Here is a 16472-nt window from a genome sequence, read left to right as displayed (position 1 = left end):
GCGTCGCTGGCCGGGGCCGGGGCCACCGCCAAGTCGACCAGTGCCCGCAGCAGAGCCGCCTGGCCAGCCAGCAGCGTCCGGCCTGGCCCCGAGCCGGTCAGCGCCAGCACATGTCTTGCTGCCGCCGCCTGCAGGTCCGCCCGCGCCCCGGACGCCAGGAAAGGCAGCAGCTTCGCTGCCTCCGCCTCCGGAATCAGCGACCCTGCGGGGCCGACGCCACCGGCCGGAGCTCCGGTGTCCGCCGAGGTCTCCCCCATGCCAACTCGCCCTTCGCAGGCACCCGCACGGTTCCCGAAGGATCCCTGCGCTCCGCCCCGCGCCGCCGCGCGCGCCGTGGACCCGCCCACCAGGACGCGGAAGCCACGGCGACCAATCCGAGGCTGCGACTCTGCGCCAGGGGCGGGGCCACGCCGAGGCCGGGGGTTGTGGGACTAGGCGCCGTAAGAGGCGGTGGTGGGGGTCACGTAGGGACAAACATTGTACGCTCGCCACCCCCGCCCACTCCCCGCCCTGTGTGCCTCCAGCCCTCGGTGTGGCCCGCTGGCACTCGGCTGATTATATCGGCCCTCTCCCGTCATGGATGGGGCGAAGACACGTGGTCAGTGACCTGGACTGGCTTTGGAATGTTAGAGCAGCCCTGTATTCTTGGCATAACCTCCTCGTGCTCATAATTTTTAGTTTTTATATATTATTGTCTTTAGTTGGCAAAAGTTTCGTTTAGAATTTTTGCATGTGTCCATGAGGGATATTGTCTGTAGTTTTCTAGTATTGTCGTCGTCTGATTTTGGTGTCAGGGTAATGATGCCAACCTGAGAAAGATAAAAGACTATTCCCTTCTCTTCAGATTTTTGCAACAGTTCACAAAACTGATGCTATTTCTTCCCTGAATGTCTGGTAGAACTCCCCAGTGAAGTCATCTGGGCCTGAAATTCTTTCTGGGAAGATTCTTCAACTACAAGTTCAGTTCCTTGGATAGATTCATGGCTATTCGGGTTGTCGTTTTTTTTCTTAGGTAGTTCGTGTCTTTCAGGAAAGGAGTCCATTTCATCTGAATTGCTGAATTCATTGGCATAAAGCTCTTCATAATGTTCCCTTACTGTCCTGTTAACATGTAGAATCTGTAGTGGTGTCACCTCTCTCATGCTTGATATGGGTAATTTATGTTTTATCTTTTGGTCACTCTTGCCAGGAATTTGTCAACTTTACTGATCTTCTAAAAGAACTACCTTTTGGATTCCAAATTTTTCTCTATTTTCTTTTTCAATTTCATTGATTTCCACTTTTACTTTACTATTTCCTTTCTTCTGATTCCTTTGCTGTTCTTTGTCTAATTTCTAAGGGTAGAAGCTGAGGTCGTCGATTTGAAATCTTTTCTATTACCAAGTTTTTTCCCCTCGTTTATTCTTTGACTCGTGGATTATTTGCTATGTACTTGACTTTTACATAGGTCATAAGCCCCTTACTAGATTGATGTTATTTTTATTTCACACCGAGGGCTAGCACAAAGCCTCCAGGGGCAGCAATGCGTGGATAGCCACTCAGGGAACTGTGTGCCCCTGAAATCCACAGGTCACAAGGTCCAAGAGCTGGGATTTGCCCCTGAGACCCGTGAGAAGGGCACTTCATAGCCTCCATCCTGACCTACTCTCACATGGAAGTCCCATGGAAAGTCCCATGAGGAGGAGGGGGGACAAGTCCAAGGAAGTGCCTGCCTCTCCAAGGAAACCACATGCTTCGGACACACGTCCTGCCCACAGAGGTGAGCATTTCTCAAGGAATGGAATTAAAATATTACGGATAACTCGGGTAAATGATGCCCTCTGGTAGGTCCTTTTGACTGAGACAAAAATGTGCACATTCAGGGCCCACCGATGTCCACTAGTGCTGACAGTGATCACCAACTGGGGAGACTTACATGTTCCCAGAATAAATGAAAAGATATGAAGTCTTTGACGAGAGCTGTGCAAAGAACTCCCATATACCCTTAACCCAGAGACCTCAAATCTCCACTCATACGTTATCCCAGGAATGACCTTTTAACAGGTGTTGTCACGTCTCTTCAGTCTGTCTTTGACTTTTGTGCCCTCGGCACTGACAGACCACGGCCAGCTATTGTATAGCGTGTCCGTGGACTCACACGTGTCTGGTTGCCTCATGCTTAGATTCAGGTTATTCATTCGTGGCAGGGATAGCATGAGGCGAAGCTGGGTTCTTGTCATGGCATCTCATCAGGTGGCACTGTGTCAATGTGTCCCAGCGCTGGAGATGTTTTTGATCAGTTAATTAAGCTGGAGTTGCTCAGGCTTCTTCACGGTGAGGTTGCTCTTTATCTCTTTGTATTTAATAAATATTTTATGAGACAATAATTTGAGACTATGTAAACATTCCTCATCCACCTTTCACTCGCTGGCTTTGCATGTATTGTTTTTCTCAGTTATTACCATGGTTGCCAAATGGCGATTTTCTGATTTCATCGTTTATCAAAAAACCTTTCTCTTGCCCTATTTGTTTACTTATGTTGACGAGGACTCATGGATTCCTATTTTAGTCAAATAAACACAATGCTTTATTCCCATTATTTTGATCCTCAAACTGTCTTCAATTTGGCCACTGGAAGCCCCTTCAAGGAAGTTCCTGTGTGTTTTAAAAATATCTTTATTGAGATATAATTCACATACCATACGAAGCACCCATTTCTATTCAGCAACTTTCGGTATGTTACACGTCACTGATTTTTTTTTACACAGTAGTAAAATACATATAACAAAATTGGCCGTTTAAACCATTTTTAAGTGTACAATTAGTGGCATTAATTACACTCACAATGTTGCGCAGCCATCACCACTGTATACTTCTGAAGCTTTGTCATCCAGGAGCGGAAACTGTAACTTTTGAGTATTAATTTCCCACCCGCCTTCTCCCCACCCCGCAGTGGCCTCTAATCTACTTTCTGTCTCTATAAATTTGCCTCCTCTGCGTACCTCGATGGTTACATCTTACGTAGCCATAATACAGTGTCAAAACCAAGGTATGTGTGGTTCTCTGCCATTTCATCAAGTGTGGGTCCAGGTAACCGATACCACAATCGAAATGGTATATTTAGGTGAACAAATTTCTTAATTTCAAAATAATTGTATGTTAATATGTATTAAATATCTTAATAGTTTCCTGTATGATTAGCAGTTTGTTTTTTTTTTGACCAGTTTACACTTGCCTTACTTTCTCATGGTTTTTTTTTTGCTTTTCAGTCAAATCTTTTTCATGTTTGTATTTTTAAAAGCATGCATTGCTTTTGTAGTTTAAAATGTGAAAACCTGCAGAAGCAGACTGCCACAAGCCACGCAGTTCCTTTTACCAAAATGCCAGGTCTTGCAGCTCTCCAGGCCGCGTTTCAGCGTCAGAAAGAGCCACCCACACGGTAGCTCCCTAACCAGAGCCCTGCACAGCTGGCGACTTGTGGGAAGGTGGGGGAGACCAGCTGTGGCCACAGAACCATGGGGAAGAAACGTTCTCAGAGGCTGAGAACTCTCACAGGAAAGCAACCGCTGCTCAGGCAGCCCCACAGAAAGGCGTGGAAAGCGAGGCCGGCCTTCACAGACAGCCCAGATGGCCAATGCGCACGAGTGTCCCTGCAAGGTCACGGCTGTCTAGAAAGCAGCTCAGCCCTGGACCCTGCACTTCAAGACAAGAACCGCCTCCTGGCGACCTCAGGCTGAAAGGTCATGAGGATGCTGCTTCTTTACTGCTTATTGGATAAGGCAATTGGGGCCTCCCATCGACTCTTCTGCTTTCCAGTCTAAAGGTGACAAAGCTCTGACAGACTCCTGGTTTCATCTGCATCGAAAGGCAACTGCCGCCACCCGCACACCTGTGGCCACCCAGGCCCTCGCCCTCCCTGCATACCTAGCACACTAGTACCCTTTCTCACCTTATCCCAGTGATCTACTGACAAGCATTGGCTGAGCGCCTGAGCAGGGACACACCCATGCTGTGGGGCCCTGCTCCGGTCGACAGGCCCACCCCGATCCTGTCTCACCCAAGCCCACCATGCCCCCAGCCCCTGCCTCCCACACACGACTGGCCCCAGCAGGTCATGATGCACCAGCCAGACATCCCTGCTCACTCCAGAGGCCCCCAAACACAAAGGTGGCATCCGCTTTGCTGGCCATAGCCCTCTGGACTTTATTTCAGCCCCTGGCCTTGGCCAGGGGCAAACAGCTGGGCGAAGGGCTGCATCCCAGCCCCACGCTGGGAGGGAGAGGAGGCCACCGGCCAGTTCAGCTGGAGCTGCCGGGGTCCGCGTCATCCGGCAGGAAGTAGCGCTGCAGGGCGGGCTGCAGGAGCAGCGGGGGCAGCGGCCGGGCAGGCCTGGGCCAGTCCGGGGGGAAAGGCTGCAGGTCCACCCGTGGCAGTGGCAGCTTCAGCATCCGGATCGAGCCATCGAGGGTGCGGCTCTTCCAGAGCCGGGACACCATCTGGCCTGGGGCCAGCAGGACAGCCAAGTGGGACCCGGGCTGGGGTGGGGGTGGAGGTCAGGCCCCAGGCTCTACCCCTGTCCCCACTCACCCCTCAGGTCCATTGGCCACCTCTGCATCTTGGTCTCCTGAAGCCGTAAGATGGGCGGGTGCCTGGGGGTGAGGAGATGGGTCGGACCTGGCCAGGCCCTCGGACACCCTGCACAGGCCCCGCCCTGCCCGGAAGCCCTGCGGGGGCTCACAGGCGGTCTCGGGGCTGCGGCACCACGGCGTTGAGCTCCGGGGCGGCTGGGCTCAGGCTGTGGCGCGCAAACTCCTCCTGCGGGGAGCCCTGCTGCGCCCGATACTGCTGGCAGAAGAAGTTGAGTGCATCGATGGGCTCCAGGTCCAGCACCTTCGACTGTGACCAGTGCGTCTTCTCCAGAGGCAGTGGCTGGTCCGGTAGCACGGCGGGCGCCGAGGAGCGCAGGCGGACGTCAGGCAGGAGGGTGAAGGGCAGCAGTGCCTCTGAGAGCGTGCGTTTGGTCTTATGGACGTGCGCCTGTGACAACAGCCACTGGGCCTTGAACTCCAAGGTGGCCAAGCTCGCCTCCCCAGGGACCGCCAGCGAGGGGGTCCGGGTGGAGGATGTCACGGACACCATGGATATCTGCGACGAGGCCTCCTTGGGCGCGGATGAGAGCGATGAGGTATCGGAGACTTTGGGCAGCACATCCGACAGCTTGGCTACCGTCCCCTTCAAGGTCTCCATCTGCCGGGGAGTGGCTGGTGGAGGAGGCACCAGGGCCCAGCGCAGAGCCTGCCCTCCCCCAGGAGGCCTGAGTGGTGCTATTCCCGGCTCCGAGCCTGCCCCCTCTGCCGACACCCTCCCGGAGGGGAGCAGGAAGACCGCGAGATGGGGTCTCCAGGGGCAGGGGAGGCACACAGCTAGAGCAAGGCAGGAGCCTACAGGCCTCACCTGGCTCTCCTCCCTGGACGTGGGGAAAACCTTGGGACAAGGCAAGAGGCTCCACCGGGCAAGTGGCCCACCCCACCCCTGCCACCCAGACCTGCAGGCGCTGGATCATGTCCTCCAGCTTCTGGCAACAGCAGTTGCGCACTATGGACTTAGAGTCGAGATCGGGGCCCTGGAGCCAGGTTATCATCTCCTTGAAAAGGAAACCCTCCGGGTCCTGAAGGCCTAGCCCATCCAGCAGCTTCTTGAGTTCGGGCCTGCGACAGGTGAGTCGCCTTATTCTGGGCCCGCCCCATTCCCCCGCGGGGGAGGGGGGCAGGCGGAGGGGCCTCACCGGCAGGAGGCTGGCGAGTAGAGGAAGTAGGACATGAGCTCCAGCACCACGTCGTGGGACTCCAGGGAGCAGGCCAGGAGCAGCTGCAGCGCCAGAATCACGAACTGCTTCTGTGTCCTGTCCTGAGCGCAGACAGGTGGAGCGCGGTTGGTGCCCGGGGCCCAGGGCGTGGCCGGCGGGGCGGGGCTGGGCTAGGGGTGCACCTGGAGGCTGGGGGGCGGGTCCAGGTTGAGCAGGCGCAGGAGGAGGCTGTGCAGCAGGTTACAGAGGTCTTTGCTCATGTCTGGCAGCAGCCTCAGCAGGGCGTGCAGGATGTGCACGCGGTCGACCCAGGCTACCTTCTCCAGAAGGCCCATCAACAGCGAGGCCAGGCCTTCCACCGTGAGCATCTCGGGGTACATCTCGGGGTACGACTGCAGGGGCGGCGCGCTGAGGCCCTGCCCCGGGGCACCCCAGTCTCCTTCCGCCCTCGACCCCAGCCCGTGCTTCCCAGGGGTCCGAGACTCCCCGAACCTCAAGGTTGAAGATGGGGAACAGCTTTCTGAACCAGTTCTGGACGACGAAAAATTGCAGGAACCTGGGCAGATGCTCGTAGCTTTCTTGCCAGAGTGAGCGCCCGTATCGGTAACGGAAGCGGCGGAGGTAGGTCTCGGTCCTGACGTCAACCTCGCCGGAGCGCCTCTGGGTCAAGAGCTGAAAGCTCTGAGGGGAAGGGGGGGCGGCAGCTGCAGGTCCCGCCTTTCTGACCCGCCCCTCCCGCCGTAGCCCTGTCCGGGCGCCCACCTGAGTCGCCAGCTCCTCAGACCCCAGCGGCTTGGGGTAGAGCTGTTCCTGGGGGCTCAGAGACTCTGAGGCCCACTCCAGAATCAGCTCCTCGCCCTCGTCCTCACTCGCCTCCTCACCCAGCCAGTGGATCAGCTTCTGCTGCCACTTGGCGTGGCGCCGCCGGCGCCGCTGCAGCCACAGGTCGTCCTGGCTCCCGCTGGGCTGCGAAGGGGAGAGCGCGAGTGGCCGCTGGCGAGCCCTGAGGCCTTGGCCCCTCCCGCAGAGCCCCCCCTGGCTCGCCGCTTGCCTGGAGTGTGGGGCGGCTGGCAAGCTGGGTGTGGGCTCCGCTGCCACCGACCTCCCAAGGCTGCCACATCCGCTGCAGCACCGCGGAGTTGGGGATCCAGCCCGGGAAGTGGATGGGCCGCTGCAAGTACTGGGGGTGGAGCACGGCAGGGTGGGCCGTGAACCCGAATTCCGCCCCATCCCGGAGACCGCCCTGGCTGAGCACCAGGCACCAGCCCAGCTCTGCCTGCTGGTCGCCAACAGCCAAGCTGGGCTCCACACGCCCAAAACACAGACCAGCGGGGATCCTTCAGAAATCCGGGGGCGCAGTTAGTGAGCGCCGTGGAAACTGAGGACGGAGAGGGCCACCCTGACACCCCACATGCTTCCCACTGGACATGGCCCCCGGTCCTGGGGCACAGGTGTCTACAAGGGGGGCAGAAGCCTGAGAGGGCTGTCTGGGCTTGAGGACATGTGCAGCAGCTGGCAGGATCAGTGGCCTCCTGGGCAAGTGACAGTGCCACACTCGTGCTGGGGCAGACCTTGGGGCCTGTCTGGGCATCTGGGGTGGGAAGGCAGTGGATTCGAGGGGCCAGCTCCTGTTGACTTTGCTGCCCTGAAGGGAGGGGACTGTGGCCTCCCAGACAAAGCCCATGGGGGACCCGCTCACTAGCACTTCTGCTAGGGAGGGTACAGGGCACAACCAGCTGGCAGAGGCTCTGGCTTTGCCCCATGTTTGCCTCCAGAGTACAAGCAGACCAGGCCCACAGGGAGCAGTGGCATCAAAACCGGGGGGCTGGGAGGGGGTGGGCAAGGGCTGCAGGTGGGCATGGCCTCAAGTCTGATGTGGACACAAGGGTTTGCAGCAAAGGGAAGATGGGGTGCACAAGAAGGGTGCCACCTGGAGGGAGGAGCCTCTGGGGAGTATGGGTGTGTGTCTCACCTTGTAGGGCTGAACAGTTGCTGGAAAGAAGCCCCTGAGGTTGGAGAGTGGCTCCTTGGGCCGCCTTTCCAGCAGCAGGGAGACCTGGGGATGGGACAGGGCTCAGAGCCCCTCCTCTGAGCACGGACCCCAGGACCCTGGCAGCTCTTCCCTGGGTGGACAGCACCCCGCTTGCCTGGGTCCCTCACCCTGCGCTGCAGGTGGGAGCATGGTGGGACCGGAGTTGCAGGTCTCTCCCTGTGGAGCTGCTCCCACTGCAGCTGCAGATCCAGACTGAGGCCCAGGTAGCAGCTCAGGGAGGAGGTGGCCAGCAGCTGAGGCGTGAGAGGAGGAGTCAGAGGGCACTGGGCAGGGTCACAAGGTCAGGACACGGGGTGGGAGGGGCAGGAGGCCTCACCTGGGAAGCCTTGCTGTGCACACGCCGGCGAGAGGGTGGGATGGGTAAGGAGGCTCGGGGCTGGCGGGCAAAGCCCAGGCCCAGGGCCCTCAGGTCCTGTGGGGGCAGGGTTGTCAGCACTGTGGGGACTTTAGTGCAGACCCCAGCCTCCCTGAGACTGGGGCAGCTCTGGGCAAGGCACATACGTCCCAGGTCTCTCTCTCCGTGGGGGGGGTTACGGTGCCCTCTTGCTGGATCTCTTTTCCAGAATGCGTGCCCTGGGAGCAGAAGTGGGCAGGTGGGTGTGCCGAGGCCAAAGGTGGGGGGGGGTGGGGCTGGGGGATGGGGCGGTCCCACACCCACCAGCAGGGCTGGGCTGCAGACCAGATGAAGGTAGTTTTCAAAGGCCTCCTGGCGCTGGTGCCAGGAGAGGGGGGGCTGGGCCGCTGGGACCACCAGCCCCTGTCTCAGCTGCTGAAGGTCTTGGTCCCGGGCAACTAAGGTCTCCAGGTCCTGGGGGGAGTAAGGGGTCAGCTGTACTCGAGCCTTGTCATGTGCTGCCCAGACAGCGCAGTGACCCCAGGCCCTGAAGAGAAGCGGCCTGAGCTTCACCCCGCAGGGCTGGGGCACTGGAGTGGGGGGTGGGGCATCACCTCCTCCAGCAGTGGCTCCTGTGGTGCTGCGGTCTGGTGATGGATGATAGACAAGGCTGCGCTGCAGACAGGGATGGGTGCAGGTGGGACACCAAGTGGCGTCACCAGTGGGGTTGGGCACAGGATGGGACAATACCACAGGAGGGTGGCCAGGCCCCTGATGGGGCACAGGAAACAGCTGCTGGGAGAGGGGATGCCAGGACTAGGACAGGTTTGAGGTGGCCAGAGGTGGCCGGGAGCCCTGGGACCACATACTAGGGACACTCAGGCAGGCCCTGACACAGAGGAGCAGGGCGGGGGCCTCCAGGACAACTCTATGGGCTGCCGGCAGACCTGAGACTGGCCACCCCATGCAGGCTGGCAAGCCTCTGCTGCTGGGCTGAGGTCAGTGGCTCCAAGTTGGTCAGCGGCAGGGGAGGGTCATCCACCATGGCAGGAACCTGACCACACAGCTTCTGAGCAGGGAGAAGAGCCTGGAGCCCTGGGCCGGGAGGCTTGTCTGCCCATGCAGCCCCGCCTGCCCAGCCTGTGCTCACCGCACACCTTAACCAGGTAGGATGTGGGCAGGTAGAGCCGGTGAGGCACCAGGCAGAGGCGCGAGCCCAGTGCCAGCACCAGGTCACCGCTGTTGCTGCAGAAGGTCAGGGCCTGAGGAGCACCGTTCAGCTGCAGGAGCCTGGAGGGGTGAGCACGGCGAGCACGGCTGGAGTCCAGCCTTGCTGCAAGGAGTGGGCAGCAGGGCTAGGCCCTCTCCCCCGTCCAGCTCCTGGGCCCTGGTGGGGGGCAGAGGTAGGGGAGCCCAGCTGGCTCCCCCCAGGCTCCCATTCCACCAGCCCTCCCACCCTTCGGGCCCCAGCCCACCGCAGCAGGCGGTTCTCCGCGGTCCATATGCGGATGGTGCAGTCCAGGCTGGAGGAGGCGTAGAGCTTGAGCGTGGGACAACAGCATAGGCCTGGGAGCCGGGGCCCAGGGTCAGGGACCAGAGCCACTGGGTACCCTGGGCTTCACCTTTGCCCTGCCCCCTCACCGGTGACGTGGTCCATGGGGTCGTCCTGGGGCCGGTGATCACAGCGCCGGCTGTGGCCCAGGCCAAACTGCACCAAACCATAGGTGGCACTGTCTGGGTCCTCAAAGGCCACAGTGACACGCTTCCCAAGCGCACAGAGCACCTCCGCGGGGTGGCAGCAGGAGAAGGTGCGCAGCAGGCTCAGGCTCTCCTCAGCATAAGGGAAGACGCGCCACATCTTGACAGTCAAGTCCCCGCCTATGGGGGCGGAGCCAGGGCTGGGCCTCTGCGGAGGCGAGGGGTTCTCAGACAGGCTGTGGGAGTGGGAGGTACTGACCTGAGGACACGATGCTGTTCAAGGTGGACGCAATGGCGGTGACGGGGCCCGGGCTGTGCGCCCCTGTGCGGAAGACAGTCTTAGGCGCGCACAACTCGAGTACCGACAGCGTGCCATCTGTGTGCCCCAGCACAGGCAAGTACCTACGGGCGACAGTAGCCTGTTGGTGCGGGCCCTGTAGGCTCGCCTGGCCCTCCTCGGTTCTGGCACCCACCGGTTCTTGTCCTTCCAGGCCTGGGTGTCACTACGACACAGCTCACCCCCGTGCTGGCGCACCATCTCCCAGGTGGAAAACGCGCTGGCGGGGTCTGTGAGGTGGCTGTAGAGGTGCAGGCAGCAGGGCCTGGGCTCGGGGGAAGGCGGCGGGCACGTGCGGTACAGCACGTACATGGGGCAGCGTGCCGCATTGGCACACACCAGGTCCCCAGAGCGCATCAGCAGCCACAGTAATTCGCGAGGCAGGCAGTAGGCCACGGCGGCCGCGCAGTCGTCGGGCTCGAGCAGCAGTGAGCTCACGGTGCGCCCCGTCGCAGCTGACACCAGGTAGACCGAGCCGTCGGCGCACGCGCACACAAGGCGCACGGGCAGTGGTGGGTGCAGGGGCATGGGCAGCGCGGGCGCCACCTGCAGGTGAAGCACTGGCGCGGACAACTGCGCCAACGGCGAGTAGAGCTCGCACAGGCGCCACAGCTCCACGCTGCCGGCACGTAAGGAGAGCACAGGCCAGCCTCGGCCCGCGGGCGCCAGTAGGCAGTCCACGTGCCCAGACTGCACCTCGTGGCCCCAGCAGCTCAGTGCCACCTCGCCCACCTGCGCCGCAGCTTGCAGGTCCCACGTGCGCAGCGTCCCGTCCTGCGAGGCCGACAGCACCAGGGAAGTGTTGGGGAGCACGACCATAGCTGTCACCGGGCCTGCGGGAGGGGCGCGGGTCACTTGGGTGCACCTGAGACCAAGGGAAGGGGAGCCGTCAGCCCGGATTGAGGCCAGTGCAGAGAAGTGCAGCCAGAGCCAACGGGGATTCTGGACAGCCCAGACTTCTTTAAGGCAAAGGGCCGCGGAGAGACAACGGGCCTCAGAAGCCGGCATGGCGCACCTGTGTGGCCCACGAACACCATCCGGATCTGCCAGTCAGCCTCCCACACTTTCACTGTGCTGTCTCGGGAAGCCGTCACCATGGCCTCAACCTCTCTGCAGTACGCCAGGTCAGAGATGGTGCTGGGGGTGGAGTGGGGAGAGGCCCCTCCAACTCAGCATCGCCTCCCGTGAGCACCCCTGCCATAACCGTCTTTTCCTCGCGGACTTGCCTCATGGGCCCAGTCCCTGGGACCCCCTCACGTTTTGTGCAGATCCCGGCGTACATCTATGACAGCCCAGGTGTGCAGATCAAAGGTGAGCACGGCCGAGCCATAGGCTGCGAAGCAGCAGCAGGCGTGGTGGGGAGGCAGGGGCCCCAGAGCCAGACGTGTAAGCGCACCCAAGGAGCTTGGTAGAGGCTGCAGAGGTGACCCCTTGGGCACCAGACAGCGACCTCCTAAACGGAACTTCCAGAGTGCTAGGCAGCCGCCTGCCTCCGCCACTAGCAGCAGCCCCAAGTCAGGCACAGGCAGGCAGCAGATGGGCTCCTGGCCTGGGGCCCTACCCAGCCCTGGCTCACTCAGCCACAGCAGGCTGAGGTCGGGCCTTAGTATGGCCAGCCCCTTGGGGCCCCAGCCCACAAAGCGGCCCACGGAACCCAGTGGTCCGAGCACTGTCACTAACCCCGTGAGCACCACGGGGGCCAGCAGCTTCCCGTGGGCCCACCCGTCCTCTCTGTGCAGGTGCAGGCGGCCAGCGCCGTCCAGCACCACCAAGCGTCTACCCACTGGGTCCTGCGCCACGGAGCACAGCCCGGCTGCCACCTGCAGGCGGCGCAGTGGCTCCAGTCCGTGCGTCAAGCGTGCCACGCGCAGCTCGGCTCTCTTTTCCTGCAGGCAGGGGTGGGAAAGCCTGCGGTCAACTTGGGGGGACCGGAGAGAGGCGGTACACCCGCCTAGGAGAGCCAGGAAGATCTGCTGGGATCATGCTGGGGACCCCGAGGGGGAGAGCCGGGCCAAGAAAGAGGCTTCAAAGCAGACGGCCCGGGCCACACCTTCTCCACAAAGTCGTGCAGGCCTGCACGCAAGAGTAGCCACAGCTGGCGGGCGCGCGCACGTGGGGTCATGTTTTGCCACCGTGAGCTCCTGGTAAAAAGCTGAGAGGCAGGCTCCGAGAAAGACGACTCTGCGGGCCAGCGGTGGAAGCGCTGTCACTATGTGGCACTGGGTGCCCAACCAACCCCAGAGGTCAGCCCTCCAGAGAGCCCTGTGAGTTAGGGGGCTGCCCTGGGAGCCTTGTTCTTGGTGGACAGAACCCGTGCCTGAGTGAGGCCGGCTCTTAGGCCAGGCCACCTCACCATTTTTTTCTTCGAGCAGCCCGGGGTCCGGGATGTCATCGATATCACTGTCATACTGGTCCGGATCCAGGGCCAGGCTGTTGCCTTCTACTGAAAAGGAGTTACTTGCATTCCATATATCCGTCTCCATTTTGGCCGCGGCAGGTCTTGGCGGCTTAACAGCCCCCTACCGCCTGTTGCTAGGATACCAGGCGACGCAAGCCGCGCATTCGACGCAGGCCCCGCCCCAGTGCCGCACAGAGCCCAGGTCCACTGTAAGTCTCAGAAACTTTTATTGGAAACAAACGAGCTGCTGCAAAGTGACACTCAGTGCACGCTGCCCAGTGGGCGAGGTTGGGGGGTACAGGTGGGCCCCAGGATCCGGCCCAAGCCCAGGGCGGATAATCGCTGGGGCCCGCCTGCCAGTCCCGGGCCTTCTGGGCTGGAGTGTGCAGGACGAGGCCTGAGCCGGTACAAAATACAAAAATAAACTCTGTGGTCCAGCTGGCCCTGCCTGTGTCGGTTTGGGCAGGGCAGTGGCTCCCCGCAGCAGGCCCTGTGCTGTCTGTCCAGTCCAGCCACAGTGTGGGCAGCAGAGCCTGTGAGGGTGAGCGCTATCGGTCGGCTGGAAGCAAAGGGCTATGTGGGCAGCGCCAGGGTCTGGCCAGCAGCTGGGGAGGCCCTGGGGCTCCTCAGGTGGGCAGGTCCAGGCGCTGGTTGAAGCTGGATGAAGCTGCGGCCTCTGCGCCTTGTCACATACAGATCACCGGGACCCTGGGTGGGGGGCACACAGCGAGCCTTGAGGAACAAACACCGCGAGACCAGGCAGAAGGGCCCACCCTGGGCTGCCCACTCCAGGCTCCAGGGAACCAGGACACACCTGTCCTCCATGGTGCTGGGCTCCTCAGGGCCACCATCACTGCCTCTGCGCACCTCATCCTCCTCCCCCAGCTCCATGTCCAGCTCGTTGCCTGCCTCTGAGGGCGTGTAGGTGGATCCGCTGGAGGAGGGGGGTGAACTCGATCTTAGGACTGCCTGCCCCAGCCTGCTGCTGACCCCAGGAAGGATGTCCAGGGAGGAAGGGTCAGGAGCAGGGTGGGTCAAACAGCAAGCTGGGGGGAGGGACGTGGACGGCGCCAACCTGATGGAGCGGCAGCTGAAGAAGACAACCCGTTTCAGCCGCTTGTTGTAGAAGAAGTAGTTAAAGGACCACAGGCTGCCATCCTCCCCAAAGGGGTCCGAGTCCAGGTCCGGGTTGTAGCTGGGGAGAGTGGGGGCAGAGGCCGCTGGTGTGAGGGCCCAGCTGCCACACAAACCTAGGGCCCACCTGTAGGGAGGCCAGCCCACCTGTAGATGTCACATTCGGCCAGGCAGATCTCCTCGTCCACTGCGTTCCACAGCTGTGGCTTCAGGGCCTTGAAGTCTTCCCGCACGGCTGAGAACAGACTGCAGTTGACTGCATTCACCACCTAGGATGGTCACAGCCAAGACTGACTAGGTACCAGGATGGCACACACAGACTGGGGGAGCCCAGGGCCACAGAAAATGGGGGAGAACACTGAGGACAGCTGTGGGGCTGTGGGTCCCTCCCCACTTGCCCTCACCCAGCTGAGGCTGGGCTCCCGGCTGAACTCGTGGCTGCGAGCGGTACTGAAGTCGTAGTCAGGTCGGAAGGACTCGTTGAGCGTGGCGATCAGATAGAAGAGGGTCTTTCGGCTGCATTTGTCGCTGAGAGGACCCTCGTCCTCACCACCTTGGCTCTTGCTTAGTCTGCACAGAGAAGCGTCAGTCCAGCTCTGCCCTGCACCCCATGCCCCCAGTGGGCCAGCCCCGCCCCAGCTTACCTGCTGGGGCTGAGGCCAGAGGTCTGGGGCGGGGACAATGCCTCCAGCACATGTGGCTGGCCCTCCTGGCAGAATTGCTTGAACATGTGCTTGTCATCTCCCGCCATCTTACACGAGTAGCTTTCAATCCTACGGGAAGAAGGCAGGACCATGGAGCATGCCACCCCCAGGTTCAACTCAGGGCCAGGGCAGTGACCCCTGACATCAGCCCCTAGAGCCCCGGCCCCACCTGCCGATGATGTGGGCATCTCCTGTCTCCACAGTCAGCTGTGAGTTGATGGCCTCGAAGCTTGAGTTCTCCAACAGCTTCATGTCCTTAGGGAGGGGTGCTGAGCTCCCAGGGCCTAGTACTGCCTGGGGACAGGAGGGCAGTCCATGGGCATCTGGCCCCTGGGGCCCCACCCTCAGCCCTCTTCTCGGTAAATGGAACCACAGTAAACATGCTGGGGCCCTCCCACAGCCCGCTCCAAGCCTTCAGCACTAGGGGAGAGAATCCTGTCACCTGAGGCTGGCAAGTCTAGGACCTGCTCAGCCACCCCCCTCATTCCAGGTTTGGAGCCAAGGTGGAGGCCAGCTGGGGACCCTGCCCACCCAGGGTTCCTGGTTTAGTCTCTTCCTCAACACCCCTCATCCCGACAGAAGTGCCTCGACACAAAGATGGTCACTGTGAGCCCGCGAAGGGTCATGACGCCTGCAATCCCCCTCCAACCCGACTCAGCCAGGGTTAGAAACCGGGACACCTGGGGCTCGGGCCCTGCGGTCACCTGGACGCGGCGTTCTTCCCTGCTCTACGGGATGCTTCCTAGCGAGAGGGAAGAAAACCTACAGGCTCTGCCGTTCTCTAAAAGTGTGCCTAGTTTCTTCGGGAGCGGACGGAAGCTCCACAGCCCCTGAAGCGCCCGTCCGCGGGCCGCTAGGGCGCTCCGGCTCGGCCCGGCAGCGCCCGCCTCCCGGCCGGGGCCTAGCGAAACCCCAGCCGAGCCACGGCGAACCACAAACCCCGGGAGGCCGTGCGCCCCCGACGCACGCACGCGCGAGGCCAGCTGGGGGCTGTAGTTCTGAAGGCCCCTAGACGGCACTGGGCGCAGATCCGGCACCTACCTGTTTGCGCTGCGCTCTAGCTGGCCGGGCAGAGCCAGGCCGGGTCAGGTCGGTTGGCGTCGGTGCGGGTGAGAAGGCGGTGCGGGCTCCGGGCAGCGCGGGCTACTCAGGACCGGAGGGCGGCGCCGCGGCCTCCGCTCGTGCCGCACTGTATCCAAGGGAAGAAGCTCCGCGGCGACATCTCGTTACTCCCGGCCCTGCCGGCCCAGCCGGGCTGCCACCGCGACATAGCCTCGCCCCTGCACGGCGCCCGACTATCGCGACGGACCTACCCGCCGACCGCCACAGATCGCCAGAGCTAGCAAACGACCGACCGACCTCTGCCTCCCCGGACCGGACAAAAACAAGCGTTCGCAAGGCCCGGCCCCACGCCTCTGAATGGCCGGCTCCAGCAGCCGGATCGAAAGCTCGGAGAGCCATTGGGCACATTACCCGCCGCTCAGTCCTGTCTTCCACTCTTACTGGCTGCAGCACCTGTCCGTCACTTTTCTGCTGCCCGAACCCTCCTTTCTCCCTGCGCTCATTGGTCACGGCCTTCCCCTGCCCCGCCCCCACTGCCCGCCGGGGTTCCCGGGAGCTGCTGGCAGACCAGCGCGCTGTGGGCGGGACCCGTCCCCGGAGCTGGCGGCGGGAGGGGTTAGCCAGAAAGGAGCTGGGAGTGGCGGCCAGCTCCGGCCAGCTCCGGGGGTAGACATGGACCGCCGGTCTGCAGCCCCGCCCACTCTAGCCTCCAGGACGAAGGAGCCGCGCCCGTCTTCCAGTCGTGGCTGGCGCTTCTGTCCTTGACACTTGGCCCCAGCCTCGCCTGCCCTGTCTGGAGATCGCGTCCATCCTGGCAAAGCGGGAGGGTCAGTCTCCTCCTCCTCCGGGGCTCCGACGTGCTGGCTTCAGCCGGAACTTCAGGCTCGCGGCCCCGGTTTCCGGCCGGCGCAGGCGCTCAGTAGCCCGAGCCCACGGAAGCGGGCTCGGAGGGCCGGGACAGGGACGG

At 61.6% G+C, this 16472-nt stretch overlaps 3 protein-coding genes across 6 annotated transcripts in view; all 3 read right to left on the bottom strand.

The window, feature by feature from the left end:
- The window catches only part of HGH1 (HGH1 homolog), a 3014-nt gene extending 2674 nt beyond the window's left edge, over window positions 1-340 (bottom strand). Inside the window, exon 1 of the mRNA XM_015590219.2 lies at window positions 3-340. Coding sequence (XP_015445705.1) covers window positions 3-257 — 255 coding nt within the window. The 5' untranslated portion in view covers window positions 258-340. The remainder of the gene's footprint in view (window positions 1-2) is intronic.
- Window positions 341-2621: 2281 nt separating this feature from the next.
- WDR97 (WD repeat domain 97) lies at window positions 2622-12718 on the bottom strand. Its single transcript, XM_025047600.1, is given in 22 exon segments — window positions 2622-4531; window positions 5011-5687; window positions 5765-5886; window positions 5968-6177; window positions 6278-6863; window positions 6904-6965; window positions 7758-7841; window positions 7946-8071; window positions 8155-8315; window positions 8318-8411; window positions 8497-8646; window positions 8787-8847; window positions 9120-9241; window positions 9330-9462; window positions 9648-9738; window positions 9814-10050; window positions 10130-10272; window positions 10344-11040; window positions 11223-11344; window positions 11465-12093; window positions 12258-12388; window positions 12561-12718. Coding segments are annotated over 22 exon segments (5022 nt in total). The 5' UTR covers window positions 12691-12718; the 3' UTR covers window positions 2622-4277.
- A 97-nt stretch (window positions 12719-12815) lies between these two features.
- The window catches only part of MAF1 (MAF1 homolog, negative regulator of RNA polymerase III), a 4164-nt gene continuing 507 nt past the window's right edge, over window positions 12816-16472 (bottom strand). Inside the window, exons 1-9 of one of the 4 annotated variants that reach the window (XM_015590290.2) lie at window positions 15485-15627; window positions 15148-15185; window positions 14613-14737; window positions 14384-14512; window positions 14138-14309; window positions 13887-14008; window positions 13681-13800; window positions 13420-13539; window positions 12816-13313 (exon numbers count right to left, since the gene is read on the bottom strand). In XM_015590290.2, coding sequence (XP_015445776.1) covers window positions 13292-13313; window positions 13420-13539; window positions 13681-13800; window positions 13887-14008; window positions 14138-14309; window positions 14384-14512; window positions 14613-14695 — 768 coding nt within the window. In that variant the 5' untranslated portion in view covers window positions 14696-14737; window positions 15148-15185; window positions 15485-15627 and the 3' untranslated portion in view covers window positions 12816-13291. Of the gene's footprint in view, window positions 13314-13419; window positions 13540-13680; window positions 13801-13886; window positions 14009-14137; window positions 14310-14383; window positions 14513-14612; window positions 14738-15147; window positions 15186-15484; window positions 15628-16472 lie in introns of those variants that run through there. The other 3 variants (XM_015590289.2, XM_006912975.3, XM_015590291.2) reach the window with 3 other exon arrangements.

The sequence above is a fragment of the Pteropus alecto genome, unplaced genomic scaffold (assembly GCF_000325575.1).
Source record: "Pteropus alecto unplaced genomic scaffold, ASM32557v1 scaffold105, whole genome shotgun sequence".
NCBI classification, from domain to species: Eukaryota; Metazoa; Chordata; class Mammalia; order Chiroptera; family Pteropodidae; genus Pteropus; species Pteropus alecto.
This window is presented reverse-complemented; position numbering and strand designations above follow the sequence as displayed.